A 17,786-nucleotide genomic window follows, 5' to 3' on the forward strand; every position below is an offset into this window, starting at 1 on the left:
CACTGCTGAGTAGCCTGGGGTCAGGACTCTGGTTCCATTTCCACCTCCCATGTTGTGTGGCCTTCTGTGCACTTCAGCATCCCTCTGCAGCAGGGGTAGGTGACACCCTCCCATGGGCTGGGATGAGGCAGCTGAGTTCAGGTGAGATCAGGAACCACTTTTGGATCCCCTGGACAGCTGTGCAGAGCAGTCCTGAGCTTCTCAGAAGCCAGGGGGCTGACTCACAGTGATGGGAGAGGGCTGGGTTAGCATGTCAGGATCTGGGCCCCAAACATAGAAGGGCATGGACAGGTCCCAGCTATCCCTAGCCGGGGACTATGGAAGTCAGTAGTGGGTAGGAATGGACCAGGCAGCCTGCCTGAGAGCTCCCCTAAATACACATCAGCAGTCCTGCAACACCCTCATGCCAACAGGGGGGCCCTGCAGAAGAGGACAGGAGGTAGAGTTTCCAGGACACTATTCAGACACTAACTTCAGAATAACAAGAGTTTATTTCAAAACCTGGAGTTGTACAAAAGCAGAATTAGTCAAAAAACACACCAGTTACAGGTATATTAAATTTTTTTTAAAAAAAGCTTGCGTTTCCAGTCCTTAGTGGAGGAAGCTGACTGCATAGCTAAAGTAAGCTGGTTAGGGACCTTTTGCTTTGGCTCTGAGCTGGAATACTGTGGCTGTCAGTGGTTTTAACCAGCAAGCTGGTAGTTTTAGCCTCAGATCATGGAATGCATCGTTTACTAACGAATGATCAATGGCCAAGATCTCTTGTCAAGTCTGCACAGGGAGCAGTAAGACCAGCCTGAAGCCAAAGGCAGATGCACCCAAGCAGTCTTCATTACAACCTCTTTTTCCCCTGCTAACAGGATTTACCAGCTTTCAGTGCATACCATCAGCAGCATCTTCCTCACTCTGCTAATGGCAGGCAGACCTGTGGCTCTTCCCACTAGGTGCTGGGTGAAGTGTTAACAAGGCAGCAAGTCCACAGGCAACTCCACATGCAACAGGACTGGATTTAAGGCTGTTACCTACTTAGCCTATAGTGTCTACAGGCCTCATCACACATACTCTCCCAGTGCTGGGCTATGGGACACTGACCATGTCAGCAACTGTATGGCCCTGCGCCTGGCAGCTTTCCCCATTCACCTTTTACTCTGGCAAATATATAGAGAGGGCAATCAAATGCTACTGGAACCATTCTAGCAGCCCCAAAGGCACAAGCCCTTTAAAGATTAAGGCACAGCTTTCTGCATCAGTGGAAGGTTCAATGGGTTTTGCAAGTTTGTCTGGTGCCTGGTAGGGACCAAACTAGACATGGTGACCAAGACAGCACCATAGGTCTTGCTGTGGTTTATAGAACAGGAGTTCTTCCCTGAGCTCACAGCTCTTGCCTCCCCTGGCACCTATACAAGCCTTGACTCAAGGGAACAGTCTTCACACATTTAATGTCTCAGAGTGTGTTAGACCAGATGCAATGCACAGCCTCGGCAGCAGGCACCCCGGGGCACAACTTAAGGCTCATGGGTGCTGGACAGCAAGGGCTGAGCCTCAGTCTGAGGAGACCAACCCCATTTAATTCTTCAGAAACTGAAGTCCTGGTGACTTTATAAGAATGCAGAAGCTGGAGGGTGCCCTCAGATTACCATGGTGTTTAAACCCTTACCCAGAGCAAGATTAAAATGCTTTCCAGTAATCCCAAGAAGCACTTCCCAGTTCTGTTTTCTGTTGGCAGGAGTTAGGTGGAGCATGACCATGGTAGCTGCAAGATGAAGGAGCTTGGCTTGTTTGAACCCTATACTCCCGCAGAAGAGTTCTTAACCCTACACCCTCCTCTGCCACCCTTGCCCATGTGCTCAGGAGCTGCTCTGACCCCACATGGCAAGTCCAACCCCCTCGTTTCAGCTCTGGGGCAAGAGGAGTCAGTCCATGAGATGCAGCCGCATCAGGTAGTTTCAGGCGGCAGTGAGCAAACAGGTTCTCAGCTCCACACGAGCACCAGCCCCACAATAGCCTCTTGGACGCTGATCCGGATACCCAGGGCTGATGTCCTGCGAGTCTGCAAGTGTCTCAGCCCCACCAGATTGGTATTCTAATAACTGCACTCAGTGACGCTTCCTTCAACAGGTCATGCAGCGTGGCCGGATGCTGTCTGGTGTGGGGTTTGGATCCACCTGAAAAGCCAAGAGGAGTTGTACCAGACACCAAAGGGAAAGTCATCCCAGCAAGGGTCCCCTAGCCCAACCTCCCAGGGGAGGCTGTACTTACCTCTGAGTACAGTGGAGGAGGACGGTAGCGGAACTCTTGGATGTAAGCAAAGAAAGGGCCTTCCAAGCCATTGCCAAGTTCACCCGGGCAGGGTGGGGACAGGTTCTGAGCAGACTCTTCACTGGACACAACAGACGAATATTCAGGGGGAGCTGGAAGGAGAACAGAGGCATTGTGTGGTTAGGCAAGAATCTGCTAGCAGCAGACATGCAGGTAGTTATGTCTGCATTCAGCCACATCCCCTCCCCTGGATACCTGGTCCCTGCAGCACCAGGGCACACAAAGCCACATGCTAGGCAGAGTTCGGGGCAGAGGACAAGGCTCCTAGTTTGCCCAGACACTCCCTCTGGACCAGCTCACTTGGAGCTGCCGCCCCATGCGGCTGGATCCCAAAGCACCAAGAACAGATACTTACCCTCAGGCTCCTCCGGGATCACCATTCTGAGCCAGTCCAGGTTGACGCTGTACTGGCTGCTGATGCTGGATGTGCGGCTTCCGAACGGATGCAGTGGGATCGTCCCAATCACAAGTGGTAATTCCAGGAGCAGCTTGGAGGTCCCAGGAATATCGACACAAACCTTTGAGGGGGGAGGACACAGGGGTCACTCCTTAGCATTCCCTCAGCCCATGAGGACAGGCAGCACCCCACTCTCCCCAATGGGGGTGGGGTGCAAGCACGGCCTGGCCAGCAGCAGGTTCCCTTGGTAGGCGGCTAAGCCAGGTGCAGGAGGAAGCTGGCAGACAGCCTCTCCAGCAAGAATACAAGGTTTTACCTGCACAGTAAAATACTTAAGTTTGATGGAGTGGGGAAGGAGGGACTGGATATTAGCACAGGGTAAGAACCTAGGAATTCACCCTGCCACTGGCAATGCGGCATGGCTCTGTGGGGACAGCTCCCACCCATGGGCATGAGGGGCCCCAGCACAAAAAGGGCACTTCAGCAGAGTGACCAAGCCCCACTCAGTCACGGCTATGTATCAGCTAGGCAGCTGCCAGAGAAGCCCATCAGCCTGTTTATTCAAGGCCTTCTGCTGCAGGTCAGATTTATTCCACTTCCTACCTTTAGGGTGTATTCCACACGGATAATGCGGCACTGCAGGATTGAGGGGCCCACAGGGGGGATCTTCAGCGCTCGGCCATGCCACACTTCCCTCTTCCCAGCTGCAATGGAGTCGCCTGCTATGCTGGCCACCACAGACTTCTTCTGCTTCTTGGCTCCCCGGGCAATGAACGTCTGAGTCTGGATGATGGCAGCTTTGGGCACGACTGTGCGGGTGCTGCAGTTGTCAATTTCAGCAAAGATGGGGATGACCTCACCTGGCAGGAGAGAGACAGGCTCGATTAAAAAACAAACACTGGCCCAGCCATGTGGTGTGCACTGCACAAGAGAAACCAGGCACGGCTTAGATGCAGAACAGCCTGGGACCGCATTTGTTAAGCTACATCTCATTCCTGCAATTCCAGCCATTCAGTTATTTGTTCCTGAGAAGCTGCACAAAACAAGGGCATGTCTGAGCAGGGTTCAGGGGCCAGGGCCTCTCTGGAGCTTCACACCAGTATGAAGAGCCCCATCACAACACAGTGCTAGGAGCCTCGTTGCCATAAACCCTTCAGCTCCTTTCAAGCCCCACTCTGCATTACCCTTTGAACAGCGAGTGGCCTGTTGAGTTACCTGGCGTGTAGCCTTTTCGGTCGATCTTGGCGGATACAGAGACCTGGCCATGGTTGCAGTACCAGGCGCGGGCAAGCTTCTCCTTCACACCTGCCTGAGGAGCCTAGAGGAAGGGACAGAAGTGATACAAGTTTCAGCTATTTCTAGGCAAGAGCCACCACCCATCTCTACTTCCCAGGATCGCCACACAGCCAGTCCTCTCCCATTCAAGCAGATTTTATTGCTCGTCTCCAGCTAGAGTTGTGATCAGAGATTAGGCACCCACTGAGCAGAGGGCAAAAGTCTCAGGGACGGTTCCTCCTGCATCTTTAGGACACATCTACCCAGCAAGAACAAACCCCAGCAATGAGTCTCAGGGCTGAGGTCAACCGACCCAAGCTTGCACACAGGGCTAAGAATAGCAGTGTAGACTTGCCAGGCTCCAGCCCAAGCCCAGATGTCTACATGGATATTTTTCACCCTGCAGCACAAGTCCTGTGAGCCCAGGTCAGTTGGCCCGGGCTCAGACTCTCTGCCACTGATCTCTTGTTTTGCTGTGCAGAGCCCCCTGCCAGGACAACAGGCAGGGCAGATGCTGATCTGGCTCCTCATGTTTTTAAGCCAAGGTTTTCACGCAGGATTGAGAGAAGCTCCATTTGGAGCACCTCTGTTTTGGGGAGCCCAGCGACAGACATGCTTTGAGAGGGCAGGTGTCTGCCATGTTCTGAACATCTGGCTCTTTAAAGGCGGCCCTACTGTGTCACTAGTCACTCCTGATCAATCTTAGTCCGAGCTAAGGTCAGCTTGAGCACACTGGCTCAGGTCTTGGCATGTCGCTCTGGCTGGCATTCACTTACCAGCAAGGCCGGGGTGTTGATGTCAATGGGCTCGATCACTGTGAATTCTTTCTTCGCTTTCTTGACAACTGACCAGGGTCTGTGGAGCCTGGCTTTCACCCAGTAGCGCACATTACCATGCCGGCCTTCAAAGGAGGTGGCCAGAGTCCTGCCCGGGGAGAAGCGAAAATGGTTAGGGGTGGGTTCCTCCACGGGATTCACAAGGAGACACTTTATCCACCTACAGAGCAGACACCCAGAGCCTGTATATTTAAACTGGGCTTCCTCTGGGGAGCTGATGATGTCCTTAACCAGTTGTACTGCCCCCACCCCGTCCTGCAGACTCTTGCAATGGTACAAGCACAACAAATAAACTGAACTTACTCTGGGAGCTGAAACGTGAAGGGGAATTCGTGTTTTCCTGCCTGCAGAACTGTGACTTCACCATTGTCTGGGGAGATGACAAGAAAAATTTAAGATGAGTATGATCATATCTTTCTTGCAAGACTTCCTTATCGGAAGAGTGCTGCTTGGCTGTCACTTTACAGGAACTGCAAAACAGCCAGCCACTAGCCACGTTACTTTCGTTCTGACTCAGGAGTCGCTGAAGCATTTGACACAGAAAAGCAAAATAAAGACCTGAATTCACAACAGTTGTCACATGGTCAGGCTGAGGCTCTGCAGGGTGCCGTTTAGATTGAACACAGAAGAGTCCTCATTTGATAGAGGACTATCAGATTTATTTAAGTGAATATATTTTGACTATTAAAAACCCAGAGGACATTCCGGTGAGCTCCAGGGTTATACCAAACCCCACACGTGCCAAGATCTTCCTCCCCTGCACTGCAGCTCGCAAAAATCCTGCCACGCCATTTCTGCTGACCGAAGTAACTGATGTGCAAACAAACTACTGCCCTGCAGCTCGACACGCACCCGCGATCCCTCTTCAAACACTGAGAGGGATCCCCCAGGAGAGGCGGGACCAGAGAAGGGAAACGTAAAAAAATTAAAGTCACACCCTGCGGGACGCGCTGCTGCGGCGGCGTTTCGGCGGAGACCCACCAGCCCTCTCCCGCAGGCCTCCCGCACCTTCCCCGGCTGCCGCGCGTCCCCTCTGCCGCTGGCCCGGCCGACGGCTCTCGCCCAAGCGGAGCAGACGGCAGCGGAGCCGCGCTCCCGGCCGGTCCCGGGGAGGGACGCCTCCCGCCTCCCCGGCCGGTCCCGGGCGAAGCACCAGGCGCAGGGGCGCCCGGCCCGAGCACCCCGCCCCGGCCAGCGCCCAGCGGCGCCCCGGGCCCTACCTGGCGGGGCCAGCAGCGTGTCGCGGTGGCTCAGGAACGGCACCTGGTCGCTGTAGCTCTGGGTGTAGGCGGTGCTGGAGCCAGCGCTGCGGGACTCGGTCCAGTGCACCCGGGCGCAGCCCTGGGCGTGCAGCCGCAGGGCGCCGAGACGCGCCTCCCCGGCCAGCTCCAGGACCACCCGGCCGGACACGGCCTCGCCCGGGCTGAAGACGGGCGGCGAGTCCAGCTCGGGGCAGTCGAGCAGGACGCAGAAGCGGCGGAGCCGGTCGAAGAGCATCGCGGGTCGGGTCGGGTCGGGTCGGGTCGGGTCGCGGCAGGACGAGCAGCGGCCGGACGGAGCAGCCTGTAGGGAGCCCCGGCCCCGGGGCCCTTTAAATGCCATGTGGCTGGGCCGGGTCGGGCCGCCCCTCGCCCGCCGCCCAATGAGCCGCCGGGCCGGGCCGCCGCCGGCCTATCCCGGGCGGGGGCTGCCCCGCTGCCGGAGAGATTGATGGGCCGAGCTGTGCGACCCGAAGCGCTGAGCTGGGTGGGGGCGGCCCGGGGAGAGCAGCCCCCCCAGCCCGGCCCCGCCCCCCCATTGGGGCTTTGCCGGCAGAGCCCGGGGGTAGAGCAACCCCCCACCCCCCGAGATCAACTTTCCCCCACTGGGCAAAGCCGCCGCGATCTCCAGCGCCCGCTGCCCTGGCGGTCCCCAGCTCCCGGGCCTGCCCTGCCCTGGGCTTGCTGGGAAGCGGGGCTCGGGCTGCAGGCTGGGCAGGCTCCAGCGGGAATTGCTGTCCGCGGAGAAGGGCAGATTCCCGCAGACACCCAGTACAACCCGCTCTTTCTTTTTAAACATGACAAGAGAACCACTAGGAAACAGCCCCTTGCATGGCCGGTTATCGCCCCAGCGCTGTGCCCGATGCTGGGAGCAGAAGCCCATAACAGTGATCCCCCCAGGCGAGGCTGACCCTCCGCTGATCATTTCCTGGGTCCCTAGGTCTAGACAAATGATGGCCAGAAACCAAACAGAGGGATTCTGAAACCATCTCAATTCTGGACATGCCACATCCTGTCCATGTGTCCCCTGTCCCCAGGCCCAGCTTCAGCCACCTCCTCTGACCCCTCCATCCACTCAGTGCTAGCAAATGCCCCTGCTCCTCCTCCTCCAAATTCCCAACTGTCCCTGTCCTAGGGTCCAGTAACACACAAGCTACAGTACAGGCCATGCTGAGAAACCCTCCTGCCGCTCTGCATTGCTGTTCTGCTGCATCCCCACCTGACTTCACAGAGTCAAGTGCAGCTGTCCCACCTGCATTTGATGCCACAGTTTAAATGCACAAATGCTCAAAAGTGAAGCACTGGGCCAAGCCCAGAACACTGCAGATTGGCAGCCCGACTGCAGGCAAGAAGTCAGCCCAGTCAGCACTCGCTATGGTGCGACTGGGCACACAGGAGTGTGTTTGCGGGACACAAAGAGGAGTTTCAGGATGTAAGTGTTTGATGCTTTCAAAAGAAATAACCCAGCAGCTCCCCATTCCCACTTCAATTTAGCTGAGCCCAGCATCCCGACAACTTGCACTCGGTACAGTATTGACCAAAATCCATTTTCCCAGAAGCCTAGTTGACAAGATTGATGCTATGGGGCTTCTCACTAGGGAACTGAGTGGAACAGCTCAGCTTAGCTGCTCCTCATTTTGCTCCTTGGCCCATGTGCTTGCACAGCAAAGGAGACACCCACTCTTCTCCTAAGAGCAGGGATGCTGATGGTACAACCTTAGGCACTGAGCTCAACACCTACCACAGCCTGATTTACCAAACTGGAGCTGCAGAGAGAACCACTCTGGGAGAAAACCACGTTATACGCTTCCAGGTCTGTAAAGTGGTGTGTTTTACCCATAACTCTTGCAATTAATTACTGAGCAATTTGTCTTGCTTGTGTTTTTAACCAGGCCAAGTCCAGTGCTGTACAAGGTTTGTAAGTGGCCTATCACTGTCCTGCGCTTCAAGTCTACAATGCCCAGGAACAATTAAACAATCTCGCGTGTAAATGGAGTGCCCCATTACCCAGGACAAACACGCACCAGTTGTTTATGGCGTTCAGCAAAAGGTAGAACAGTGGGGTGCTGGAGGCTCTGTGCATACCGAGTTGATCCTTGGTGCAGGTACCTCTGTTATTAATTATGCAAAGACACGTGCCTGGCTGTAAAAAGTGACCGAAGGCAGTAAAATGGCCCAGGACTTCTAAGGGATTAAAGCAGCTCCAGCAGCTTTCACTTTAATGATTACTATTAATTTGTTAAGCATCAAGTGTGCTCTGCCCCCAGGCCTGGAGGTGGTGGTGCACCAACGAAGACAAGGTCCTCATCATTGGCTGGAGAAAGCATGACTATAATATAGCATCAATTCAGGCCATGCTGTCCAGGACCTGCCCCTCCAGAACTCCTGCTTTGAGTGCGTTATTCTCTCAGCCATTGTAGATCATGTTGGGCTGAAGCCATGTAAGGCTTGCTTGGTCAGCTCGGAAAGCTCGATGTTGAATTCCTTCGAAGGTTTCTGCCTGATCCAGCAACAGGGAAAGGGCCTGTTGCTTTGTTACATGTATGTGCAGTGCCCAGCACAGGGGTCTACCCACAGGCAGGGGTCTACCCACTACCAACATGCAAACAGCAATACAGATTGCACATGGTTCAGCTCCTGCAATGGGAGTTTGCATGTGAATTCCACTAGGAATGGCCACAGCATAGGAAGAGTTAATTTGTGACAGCCAGCTCTGGGAGGCTCCTTGTCATCCCTATGGGTACCTCAGGATACAATCATTCCTCACTCCCACAGAGACATACTTGCTGTCCTGTTTTAAGGCCGGAGACACCTCCCAGTGCAGTCAATGCAAAGACTTGCACTGACTTCAGTGGAAGTTCGATTGGGCCCTTGTAAAAGATTGAGAATTTCCCCACTCTGTCTATGGCCCCCATGCCCCTGCATCTGATCCCGACAATCTTTGAGGGAAGTACTGTCTGCATGTTAGAGATGGGGAACTGAGTCACAGAGAGACTCTAGGTCTGTCTGCAATGCAATCAGGGGGCGGGGGGCGTGATCGTAGCACACGTGAGGCAGGCCCGAGCTACCTCGTGTGGGTACCAATAGCAGTGAACCCACTTCCCTAAACTCTGGACCATCCTTCCTGTCCATAGCTCCTCGTATGCTGTCTCTCCAGAGAGCATTCTCTGTCCCATGCATTTCACTGGCCCCTCACAGTGTCTGTGCCTGGGTTCGGAATGGGGGTAGGCACAGATGCATTGAGAGGCAGGGAATTTTCCAAGCTGCATCGAGTCTCTGAGGGTGGGTCTGGGCTCCGCAGCTGAGCCTGTTGTCACTGCCTGTCTGCGAGGTGAGCATGATGCTGCCAGGGCAGGTGGACGAACAGTTTTCCCTGCAATGTTATTTCACTAGGCAACGGTCCCATTGACATGAATGGAATGTCGCACATCTGATTTTGGAAGACTTTGCCAATGGGAAAAGCAACATTGTCTTGGTGTGACTCACCACTCTTGCATCCTATGGCAGCCTGGGGCAGCAGTGTTATGACACATCAACGTTGCTAATCGGTCCACTGTGGTTCACCTATAGGACTACAATTCTAGCAGGCTGGGCAATGTAAAGGTATCTATAGGCCTGCACCTGACTCCTCTGTGAGCCCCCTCAATTTCAAGGGGCTATGAGAAAGCCACTGTTCAGTAAGGTGCACTGTGGAGTAGGGATCCAAATCTAACTGCAGGAGTTTTGGAGGCCTTTCCTCTTACTGCCCTGATAGGTGTAAAGCAATGCACGTTGGAAAAAATAATCCCAACTATACATACAAAACACTGGTTCTAAATTACCACCCAAAAAAAGAGATCTTGGAGTCACTGTGGATAGTTCTCTGACACCTTCTGCTCAATGCACACCAGTGGTCAAAAAGTCTAACAGTAAGATAGGAACAATTAAGAGAGGGATAGAAAATATCATATTGCCACTATATAAATCATAGTGTTGTGTCCAGTTCTGGTCACCCCACCTCAAAAAGGATATTGTGGAACTGCAAAGGGTTCAGAGAAGGGCAACAAAGATGATCAAGGGGATGGAACAGCTTCCATACAAGAAGAGATTAAAAAGATTAAGCTGTTCAACTTAGAAAACAGACAACTAAGGGGGGATATGATGGAGGTCTATAAGATCATGAATGGTGTGGAAAAAGTGACTAGAGAAGTGTTATTTACCCTTTCCCACAATATAAAACTGGGGGTCACTCCATGAAATTAATAGGCAGCAGGTTTAATACAAAAAAGAGGAAGTACTTTTTCATACAATGCACAACTAACTGTGGAACATGTTGTCAGGGGATGTTGTGAAACCAAAAGTATAACTGGGTTCAAAAACTAATTAGATCAGTTCATGGAGGATAGGTCCATCAATGGCTCTTAGCCAAGATGATCAAGGACACACAACCTCATCCTCTGGGTGATCCTAAACTTCTGACTGCCAGGAGCAGAAGATAGGGATGGATCGCTCCCTAATTACCCTGTTGTGTACACCTCCTCCGAAGGTCTGGTGCAGGACACTGTCAGACAGGATACTGGAGAAGACGGACCATGGTTGGAATCAGTCTGGCAAGTCTCATGTTCTTATGCCCTTCTGGCCACCACAGATAGCCCATTTCAACCTCTAGGGCATGTAAATCACGTCAGAGATAACCAGGTCTGCTTATTAATTAGCATTTGAAAAGCACTTTGAAGAGGAGAGCATGATATATGTGTTCAGCATTGTGATCTAATGGGCATATTACCTAATTAGGAGCAGTAAATTTGGTGCAGCAGCATCATGTGTAAAACATTCTTTTAGAAAATCATTGGAATCTGTATGAGTTGAGGAAAAGGCAGAGACCTTTTAAAGAACAAATAAGAAAATTTAAGACAAAATGAGTTCAGTTAAGGTCCCCACGGAGTTCTCCACCAGGGCTACACCCACCCAAATCTGTGTTGGTCCGTCCGTTAATTCCCTAACACACACACATTAAATGGGAGTTAAGTGTGTATCAGTAATTTCACAGTACATGGCAGTGCCCCTGTACTTATCCTAAAGACAGGTGCTGACGCAGTCAATTCCTTGAGAAAGTCAAACATAAAAGAAATCGCAACATGTGAAGGATCCAAATGCACAGTGGAGGCCCCCAAAGAGCCCTAGCTGCCCGTCAGAGTGACACCAGGCGATTACCATGGGATAAATAGCATTTGCATTCCCATGGTAGAGGAAGCTGGTTTTTGATCTTCTCCCTTTCCTCCCAATGTCGCAGGTTTCCCCACTCACTTATCACACCTTGTGCAGAGGAAAGAGGTTGACTTTTCTCCCTGTGCTCAGACAGGATCCCAGAGTTCCCTGAGCCTGAGTCCCGCTGGTGGTCATGGTGCCATTGACAGTGGATGTGCTCTCCCCATGTACAAAAGGGAAAATGTCACTAGCAGGCAGCGCCTTGGCAGTGCCTGGCTTTGCGATTAGTCCCACTGCGCCCACCAGGGCTTCACACAGACCAGGCACTGCCAAATCACAGGGATCTTCTGTCTAGTGCACAGCGTTAGCATATGCCGCAGCCTGCATCACCACCCAGCGGGAGCCGCGGGGCCAAGCAAGCCCAGCGTCTTAGCAACACTCAGAGGGAGGAACCAAAAGGTGACTTTGCCTTGGTGTTTCAGGGCAGGGAACCAGAGGCACCTAGTGGCCAAACAGCAGAGTCACACGCTTAGAGCAGTGAGCTATCGGTCTCCTGGCACAGGTTGGCCCACCGGGGGCCTTGACCAAAGCTTTGCTGACGTAACTAGCAATCAGGGGCGTGAAAAAGCCACACACCACTAGCCAACGCAGCTGCGCCAGCAAAGCTCCCAACGTAGATGCGGCTATGCTGACAGAAGAGGGCTTCTTTCGGCATCACTAATGTCATCTGGGGCAGAGCACCCAGGCCCATATTTCCTGTGCCCAGGTGCTACCCTGCCCCCTAACCAGGACACTCCTATGCAGGCCGAGGAGGACTGAGACCCTGTGACAAGATGCAATCATGGAAGGTGAGGGAGAGGCCCAGCCACCCAATATGCAGATCCAATGCCGGGCGTGTGCAGCTCTCCACCCACGGGGCCGGGCCCTTGGAAAGAGCCCACCAGGGTTCTGTCAATTATCAAGGGGCAGCTCTGACTCAAATGCAATGGAGTTTCTGTAAGAGCCTGCGAGAGGCACTGAGCCCAGCTCCCTCCTGCCTGGCACCTCGGGACACCAATGCAAAGCAGGTACCAAAAGCTGCCACGTCAGAAAGGCGGTGTGCCATGCCCACTTTGCACAGGAGGCCCAATTCTGCATCGCCCTGCCACTTCCCAAGGCACCTGCACCAGTGCAGCACCAGTGGAAAACACCCCCAGCTCACTTCACCCCACACTGCGCTCCCTTTGCACTGGTATAAATGGAAACACAAGGTGCAGGGCAATGGAGAACCAGGCCTAGTCTCGATTCTGCAGAGAGAAGTGGACCTAGTGTCCCTAGCTGGGTTCTTCAACGAAGCTACAGTCCATTTTTGATGCCTGTGTGACTTGCCTGGGGCCATAATCCTGCAGACACCAGGTGAGCAGACCCACTGAAATCACGTGCTCAGCATTACACCCACATGTGAGTGTTTGCACCAGCAAGGCCCTCATCTTTCTGTGTCACTGGTTCCTTGGCTGTAAAGAGCATATCGTAAAACCCAGACCCAGGGTGACATTGTCAAAACTAACATAGGCACTTAGGGGCCAAAATCCCACTGAAACTCAATTAAATGCGGGCTCCTAAGACAATGTTACCCTTAGACTGATCTCTTGGGCGCAGGGCCGGCTCTGCTGGAGCTTTGTGCAAGGCCCAGCACGGTGGGGCCTGCCCTCCAGGCACTACTGCAATGCAGATAATAACCACCACCGGTGCTACACCCCATGTAAAGTGCTTTGGGATCGCGATGGCAGAGCTGGGAAAGGGCAGCTTTGGGCACAGGCGCTCTCTAAATACCCGGTGTGTTATTTCATGCAGAAGAATCCAAGGAGATTCCCGTTTCTGCCTCTGCCCGCTGAGCCCCCTCTGTCCGTCTGCTTAAGGCAGTTACACAGCAGGAGCCTAACTGCCCCCACACTCAGTCCGAACAAAGGGTTCCCCAAAGGAGGCACACGCCAGACCAGAGCCAACAACCCAGCTGCCTCCTGCGCATGGCCTGCCAGCCAGCCTGCCAGGGGTAAGTGACCCCGGCACAGGGCACCGTGTGGGGAGGAAAGTCGGGGTCTCAGGCTGGGCTTTCCAGAGGAATTGGTACAACTGTACAATGTCCCCTTAGCACACAGCTTCACAGGGCTGCCTGAGCAGCCCGGGGCCGGGGGGGGGGGGGGGAATGCTGCTGCTCTGCAGGCTGGAAAGAGGATCGGAAAAGAGAAGGAGAGAGGATGTAAACCCGGAGTTCAGCTGGGCCAGAGCAAACCGGGGGAACCACAGGACACAACCCCCCTGCACGACGGGCATGTGGGTGCAGCACAGATCTCCCTAGGCTCAGCTCCCTGGCTGGGAGCCTGGCTGCACGCGGGAGGAGCTCTAAGGTGCTCATAGCTCAGCAGGAAGCCCAGCCCCCAGCCCACGAGGGCTCTGCTCTGCGTTGTTACCATGGCACCTGCTGCATTCTTTTTTTAAAACCCCGGACAACCAGTAGATCTCACCAGGAAGCCGCAGCTGCTGCAGGAGAAGCAGGGAGAGGCCACGTGGGTGGTGCACAGAGTGCTGACGACAGGCACTTCTGCACCCCCGGCAGTCCACATGAAGGGACTGGGGCCCCTGCAGCTCTCCTGACGATGGGGTATGAGCGCTGGGTGGGGCCCCATGGCAGCAGTCTTGACTGCACAATGGCTTTTCTCAGTAGCACGTCTCTCGCCTCCTCCTGTCCTTCAGGAAGCAGCAATCACACACCCGGTGCCCCAGGGAGAGCGCAAACCCAGCACAAGGTCATAGCCAATAAAGTCACCAACCCTGGGGTCCGGCAAACCCCACCGCAGCTCCCCACAGGGCCTGGCTAAACCTTCCCGCCCCAGTGGGTGAGGCCAGGGGCCAGCAATGAAATACTTATCTCAGCTCCAAGCTGCACCACAGCAGGGTCCTGCCAGGACAGAGCAACTGATCTTATTGCTCCAGAGTCTGGCTACGTGCTTCCCCCGCGGCTCCAGGAGGCTCTTGCATCATGCGAACCAAGCCACGAAATCTAAACACAGACAGCAGCTCACAGCTTCCCAGGGGAGAGTCACAGCAGGTATTAATGGGGAACAAAACTCACCCCATCATCCTCCTAGCTCCTGAAATCACCCTCACGGCTACATGCAAACAGGAGAGCACCGCCCTGTGTGAGCTCATGGTGGGGCCTCTCCCCAACCCCCTTATCCACTCACCCTCCTTTCATTGTAACTTATATAGTGGCAGTGTAGGAGCCAGAGCCCCTGCTCAACGGGGAGGGAAACCAAGGGCTGGATTCACCAGGATGCTGCACAGGGCAGCCAGCGTGAACCAGCAAATCTGGCCCTACGCGCTTACCTGAAAGAAAAACAACTCACCAAAGGATCGAACACGATTCACCCCACCTGGGACAGCGATTCCTCGCATCCCACATCTGATTATTCAGTTTTGTTTAACACATTCTTCTAGCCAGAAATATCACTTGTGTCCTTCTGGGATGAGCAGCTTGTTCCCATGCCAGATGTGGCCAGAGATCTGCAAACTACATGCTTGGCAGTCACACGTCTACTCCCAGTTCAACCCCTGCAGCCACCTGGCCGCTGTGTGAATTCACAGGGATTGGCTCCCTCCACCTGGCACCTGAGTCTGCATTTACACTTCAGCAAAATGCCAACATTCACAGTGCCAGGTGGGGAGAATCAGGTCGACTGGGATACAGAACAGGGCTTCCCTTTGGGCCATCACTGCCACGGGTATCTCCTGGGCAGAGACTCCATGGGGAGAACATCTTCATTACCCAAGGCAAAGCTAATGGCTTGATCGCTGTTAATGAGCACAGAACCCCTGTGCTATTAGTCCTGTCCATCCTAGCTTGGCTGCATTGTGCTGGGTGGGTCTGAGCAGGCCGGCCCTATTAAGCTGACTAAGGGTGAAGTCCAGGAGGGGTGTATTGGACCAGAGCCATGGAAGAACAACAAATATTTGCCTGCCAGCTAAGTGCTCCATTCACACCTGAGAAGACTTCGCTGTTTACCTTTCACTGTACAATCAAAGCAAGAGCTGGGGCAGCTTTGTGTGTCCCAGGGCCGAGCCCCTGGTACAGAGATTTGGTCCGAAGAGGCCTCCAGCCGGGCAGCAGAGAGCACTCCCTCGAGGGGATGCTAGCGTGGGAGCAGGTGAGTCAGAGGCACTTAGTGAGTGCCTTTGGCTTTCAGTGGGAAATGGGGCTTAAGTCCAGTAAAGCCAAGGGCAGTTGTACTCATAGGTCAGTTAAGCATTTGAACCCCCGCCCCACCATCTCACAGGGCAAACCTGCCCTTACAGGAGCTGTGGTCATGAGCACTCCAGGGCCGGAGCTCCCTAGCAGCATCTTTGTGAAAGGCCTGAAGCCGAAGAGCCCCCCTGGAGTGACCCCTGTGAAATCCCCTCTGGTGCCCTGGGTCATGCACTGGCCTCTCCCAGCTCCACAGAGCCAGGGGTCTTTTCTCACAGAGCTCTTGTGAGAGAGCCTTCATTGCTGCTCCCTGCCAGGTCTGGGAGAGGCGCCACGACAGGGGGTGGGGGGTCATGCTGGCCCTGCTCTGAGGTTTGGCATCTCCTGTCTCCAGGGCCTGGCAGAGGAAGGTTTCCTGGGAAGTGCTATCAGCATGACACCTTGCCCACCGGCATTAGCCAGTGCCGGACTAGGCTCCATGGCTGATTTAGAGTTTGGAACAGCCCAGAGCTAGACCACCGCCAGTGCTGCCCTGAGCATGAGCCAGGCATCATCTGCCCCCCGTGAGAGCCCAATGCCTAGCTCTCCTTGGCGAGGGTTATTTCTGTAAGAGGCCTGTGGGCAGGGAGAGGCCAACGAACCGTTGGTTTGCAGGGTTTAATACTGAGCTAATGTCACTCCCCCTCCACATGGGGCAGGGAACAGCCCCTGAAAGGGCCAATTCAAGCTACTGGAAAACAGGGCTCGTATTTAGTCAGGAAGGATCCCCAGCCCCTGCATGTCTGGCACCACCATACTCGAGCTGGAGCCAGATCTAGACTCCCCACAGCGGGAGGGTCTGACTGCATTTGACCCAGACGCCCTATTTCAGAGAAGTAAAATCCTCAGCCCTGTGACGGGCTAGTCCAGGCAAAACTCATGTTGCTCGATCCTGCCTTCCGCCCATGCAGAGATGGTAGGAAATCTTTCATGAAGCGGGCAAGCTCTTACCTGTCTGCAGAAATGGAAAACTGCTGATTGCCTTGGGCAGATCTCACCTCCACAAGTGCCGTTGCACTGGAGGTAAGGAGCTACACCGGAGACGTGTGCATGCACCATCCCCTTCCCAGCTAGAGCGTGGCGCAGTACGTCGAGATCCCCGTTCGCCTCCCAGTTCTGGAGACCAGAGTCAATGACTTGGGCAGTGAAAGGGGAGAGCCACAGCTTTTCAACGTGAGCCCCTGGGGCGTGTTCACCCAACAGCGGCTCCCGTGGGGCTGCGCAGAGCAGACGCTGCACCAAGGTCCCTCAGGGTCACCTGGCACTGCTTCCTCTCTCAGCCCAACCACACACCGCAAGGAGCAGGAGGTGCTCCCGGGGAACAGAGCCGGGCGGGACAAACCTGGCCCTTGCCCTCCAAAGCAGGCCATGTCCCACGTACCAGCAGCTAAGGGGGGAAGACGTGAAGGAAACGCCCTGCTCAGGTGCCAGGACACCCTCCCGGCAGACTGGCAGGGCTGGGCACTGGGACGCGGACAGCGAAGGGGGGACGATGTGGCTCCCTAGGGGCGCCAAGGACCCGCTCCCATGGGCGGGCAGGGCTGGGCACCGGAGAGCAGCTCGCCCAGGCCAGGGACTCACCGCGGATGAGCTGGTAGCGTGCCCTGAGGTAGGGCTCGTAGGCGGTGTAGTCGCTGTAGACCGTGTTCATGCCGACGCTCCTGCTCTCCAGCCAGTGCGCCGAGGCCAATCCCCGGGCGCAGACCTCCAGCGCTCGCACCTTCAGGACCTTGCTGAGCTCCAGCACCACCTGGCCGGAGAGCAGCTCCCCGCCGCGGTACACCCCCTGCGCCGGGCCGCCGGCCAGCTCCAGCGCGAAGCTGCGGATCTTGCCCAGGGGCTGCATGGCCGGCGCCGGGCCTGGCAAGCTCCTGTCCCCCGGGGCCGGGTCTCCCCGGCGGGGCTGGGGCTCCGGAGAGCGAGCTCGGCCCCGCGGAGTCCCGGCTCCAGCGCAGGGCGGCTCAGCTCATCGCGGCGCCCCAAGCTCCGCACCAGGCGGCCCCGGGAGCGACGCGCGTCGCCGGCCACACCTCCCCGCTGCGCCGCGCAGGGACCTCCCGAAAAGCGCAGCAGCCCCGCCCCGCGGCTGGCCCCGGCTCCCTGCTCTCCGGGCGCTAATGCCATTTAAGGCCTTTTCCTCTCTCTGCTTTGCCCTGAGCCCGGGTCCGCTTCCTGTCTCCTCTGCCTTCCAGGGCAGCAGCCCAGGAGTGAGCCCAACACGGCGCAGCCCTGGTCAGCGGTACAGCTCAGAG

At 55.2% G+C, this 17,786-nt stretch overlaps 1 protein-coding gene across 2 annotated transcripts; it reads right to left on the reverse strand.

Moving 5' to 3' along the window:
- Positions 1-472: 472 nt before the first annotated feature.
- On the reverse strand, positions 473-17,553 carry ARRDC2 (arrestin domain containing 2). Of its 2 annotated transcripts, none has more exons than XM_084614470.1 (8): positions 17,116-17,553; positions 5,131-5,197; positions 4,768-4,915; positions 3,932-4,034; positions 3,320-3,576; positions 2,675-2,837; positions 2,260-2,411; positions 473-2,165 (listed from the first exon to the last, which is right to left on the reverse strand). In XM_084614470.1, the coding sequence occupies exons 1-8, from the start codon at positions 17,378-17,380 to the stop codon at positions 2,112-2,114; spliced, it is 1,209 nt and encodes a 402-aa protein (XP_084470596.1). In that variant the 5' UTR covers positions 17,381-17,553; the 3' UTR covers positions 473-2,111. The 2 variants fall into 2 exon arrangements, with proteins under 2 accessions (XP_084470596.1, XP_084470595.1); XM_084614469.1 differs by lacking the exon at positions 17,116-17,553 and adding an exon at positions 6,048-6,375.
- Positions 17,554-17,786: the final 233 nt, after the last annotated feature.

Source organism: Lepidochelys olivacea, assembly GCF_965140295.1.
Source record: "Lepidochelys olivacea isolate rLepOli2 genome assembly, chromosome: 25".
NCBI lineage: Eukaryota > Metazoa > Chordata > Testudines > Cheloniidae > Lepidochelys > Lepidochelys olivacea.

What these genes read in the sequence shown, in the direction of transcription:
- ARRDC2 (XM_084614469.1), bottom strand. Translation starts at nt 6,324, where the DNA reads ATGCTCTTCGACCGGCTCCGCCGCTTCTGCGTCCTGCTCGACTGCCCC. An exon ending in TTCACGTTTCAGCTCCCAGA is followed by an intron (nt 4,916 to 5,130) that starts GTAAGTTCAGTT and finishes CTCCCCGGGCAG; the next exon opens with GACTCTGGCCACCTCCTTTG. An exon ending in GATCCCGGAGGAGCCTGAGG is followed by an intron (nt 2,412 to 2,674) that starts GTAAGTATCTGT and finishes TTCTCCTTCCAG; the next exon opens with CTCCCCCTGAATATTCGTCT.